This window comes from Geospiza fortis, unplaced genomic scaffold, assembly GCF_000277835.1.
Source record: "Geospiza fortis unplaced genomic scaffold, GeoFor_1.0 scaffold1683, whole genome shotgun sequence".
Taxonomy (NCBI): domain Eukaryota; kingdom Metazoa; phylum Chordata; class Aves; order Passeriformes; family Thraupidae; genus Geospiza; species Geospiza fortis.
The window spans coordinates 251,631-254,512 of NW_005054665.1; the positions used below are offsets into that span (position 1 = coordinate 251,631).

Below are 2,882 nucleotides of genomic sequence, written 5' to 3' on the forward strand. Positions count from 1 at the left end.
CTGAGCAGACCTCGGCTGGGCAGAAAGAAAATTTTATAGATAAGAATTAATAAACAACCAAAAGACCGAAAAGTGAAGAGTCCAGACTCGTTCTTCAGCCGCACAGGCCGAAGCAGAGACATCCTGCACATCTCGGGGCAGCAATTAACACCAGCAACCCAAGACCCCTGCTCACCAGGATGTCGAGGCAGGCGGCTTTGAGGAGGGTGATCTGGTCGGCGATGGTGAGCGTGGTGAAGCCAGGGAGCTGCTTGGCAAACTCCACCGTCTTGATGATGCACTTGGTGGACAACTCACTGAACTTGTCCCACAGGTCGATGTCCAGGGACACGCGCTGCTCCGAGCTGTTGTTCTGTGGCGGGAGGTGGGGGATGAGGGCACAGGAGGGGTGCCACCCTCCCCAGCCCCCCAGGAGCCCCCAGACCCAGTGACACTCACCGTAGTGTATTTGCCGAGCTGGCAGAGCGCGGGGAAGGTCTCCTGGTGGGCTTTGCGCACCTTCTCGATGAGCTCCTCCACCTCAGGTGTGATGATGTAGCTCTCCGAGCACTCCGGCTTGGGCACGTCCTTCTTCTTCTTGTTCCGGTCATTGCGGACGGCTGCAGGAACGGCAGGGTCATTGTCACCTGGCCCTGGTGCCACCCAGCCCCTGCCCCACCCCGCTCTGCCCCTCAGGGCAGGATGGGGACCTGCCACCAGCAATGGGCTCAGCTGTAGTGACAAGCTCCCAGCAGAGCCATCAGCCCCACAGATTCCTTTAAACAACCCCCAAGTCATCAGTTAGACCCTGCACCCTTGGGGGGCCCACACTCCTTGCCAAGGGGACAGTGCTCTGCAAAGCAACACATCAGAGAGGGACCCCAGGGACAGAGAATGGCAGCTGAGCCACCACACTGGGTGAAGGGCACAGGAGGGACCCTGGGGGTGGCAGCTGGGAAGGGAGGAGCAGCTGGGAGGAGCCCCAGCCCTGCAGGGATCAGTCTCTATAGGCTGAGAGGGCCAGGACCCCTCTTAGGTGCAGGGTGAGCCCCTGGGATGCTGAACCCCTCTGGCAGTTCCTGGGCCCCCAGGCTCTGCCAGCTCCTCCCAGGGGTCCCAGTCCCCAGGGGCTGGCAGATGGGGCAGGACTCAGCTGTGCCTCAGCAGCCCCACCCCCCCAGGCACCCACCGTGGGGGCACAGCCAGGCACCATGACAACTGCCAGCAGAGCCGGGAGGCCTCCTCAGCGTCATTTATCTCTGACATTATCAATCACGTGTTGCCTGGGCAACTGCCAGGCTGTGACACAATCCCAGGGGGTCCCCATCCCCCTTGAGCCTTGCTGGGCACACGGTGGGGGCTGCTGGCGATGGCCCATCACACCCAGAACCCCCTGAGCAGGACACCAGGCACGGTGTCCCTTCATCCCTTCTCCATCCCCATCCCCATCCCATCCCCACTCACACTCCTTGGACATCCCGACTTCGAAGCACTTCTGGAGCCGGCAGTACTGGCACCGGTTGCGTGTCACCTTGTTGATGATGCAGTTCTTGTCCCGGTGGCACGTGTACACCATGTTCTTCTGGATGCTGCGGCGGAAGAAGCCCTGGGGACCCCGCACGGCCCCGTCCGCGCCCGCCACGGGGACCCCGAGCACCCCGAGGAGCCCGGGGAGCCCTGGTGGCATTGGGGGCCGGTGGCAGTGCTCACCTTGCAGCCCTCACAGGCGCTGACCCCATAGTGGTAGCCCGAGGACTTGTCCTGGCACACGAAGCAGGGCTTGTAGATGCGGGGCAGGGGTGGGGTCGACGGGGGGCTGGGCACGATCTCCTCCGAGCTGGTGCTCTGCGTCTCCACGGCTGTGGGGAAGGGGAGACACTCAAAACACGGAGCCCCCCCATCCTGCACCCCAAGGATGCTCCCCAGCTCCAGGGGTCCCGGCAGCCCCAGCCCAGCACTGCCCAGCCCGGCCCTGGCGCCAGGTCGAGCAGGGCCAGCGAGGAGAGGACGCGTGCTGGGAAGATGCAACGTGACATTTCCAGGTCACAGAGACGATGTGGAATTCAGGCAGACAAAAAAAAAAAAAAAAAAAAGGGGGAAAAAATACAAAGAAAAGAAAAAGGGCTGGGATCCCAGGAGCCCCCAGCCCAGGCAGCGCTGCCAGTGGATGAGGGGATGGAGGGTGCAGGGCCAGCCTGGGCGAGCTGGTGCCACACACTCAGTCACACGTGTGGGCACACGTACAGTGTGACACCTGCACACACAGGGTGACCCCCACAGCCCCAGGGTCACCCACCACCCCCAGCCAAAGCGTGGCCCCCCAGGAGGGGACAGGCACAGTGGCACCCAGCTGGCACCCCGAGGTCCCCCAATGGAGGCCATGCCCAAGGGCAGTGCCACCTTTGTCCCCATAACAAGCACACCCTGGCCCTGACAGCACAGGGGACACAGCCAGTACACTCCTGCACCCCAAAACCTCATGGAACATGCCTGTTCCCCTCCTGCACCCCAAAACCTGGAGGGATGTGCCTCGTGCACCCCAGAAGCACCCCCATCCCCTGCAGGATGTGCCCAAGTCCCCCAGGTCAAGCCTTGGCCCTGTTTGGACAGGGAGGGGTTCAGTGCAGTTGGGGTTCACTCCTGGAGCTGGGGGGACTCAGCACAGTTGGGTGCACCTCTGGCATGTGGGGGGGCTCAGCACGGTCAGGGCGCGCCCCTGGAGCTGGGGAGGGGCTCAGCACAGTTGGGGTGCAGCCCCAGCGTGGGGCACAGCCAGGCAGGGGTTAAGCGCTCCCCGGCTGCTCCGGGATGTTTGCGAATGTTTTTCTGCAGCAGAGCCAAGCGAACCAGTCAAACAGGATATTAAAGGCCAGGCCCGGCGGGGGAGCCTGGGCCCCCCCCCC

General features: G+C 63.2%; 1 protein-coding gene across 1 annotated transcript in view; it reads right to left on the bottom strand.

The window, feature by feature from the left end:
• RARA (retinoic acid receptor alpha) overlaps positions 1 to 1,833 on the bottom strand; it is a 6,331-nt gene extending 4,498 nt beyond the window's left edge. Inside the window, 4 exon segments of the mRNA XM_031065015.1 lie at positions 176 to 352; positions 439 to 599; positions 1,444 to 1,585; positions 1,690 to 1,833. Of these exon segments, the coding sequence (XP_030920875.1) occupies positions 176 to 352; positions 439 to 599; positions 1,444 to 1,555 (450 nt within the window). The 5' untranslated portion in view covers positions 1,556 to 1,585; positions 1,690 to 1,833.
• Positions 1,834 to 2,882: the final 1,049 nt, after the last annotated feature.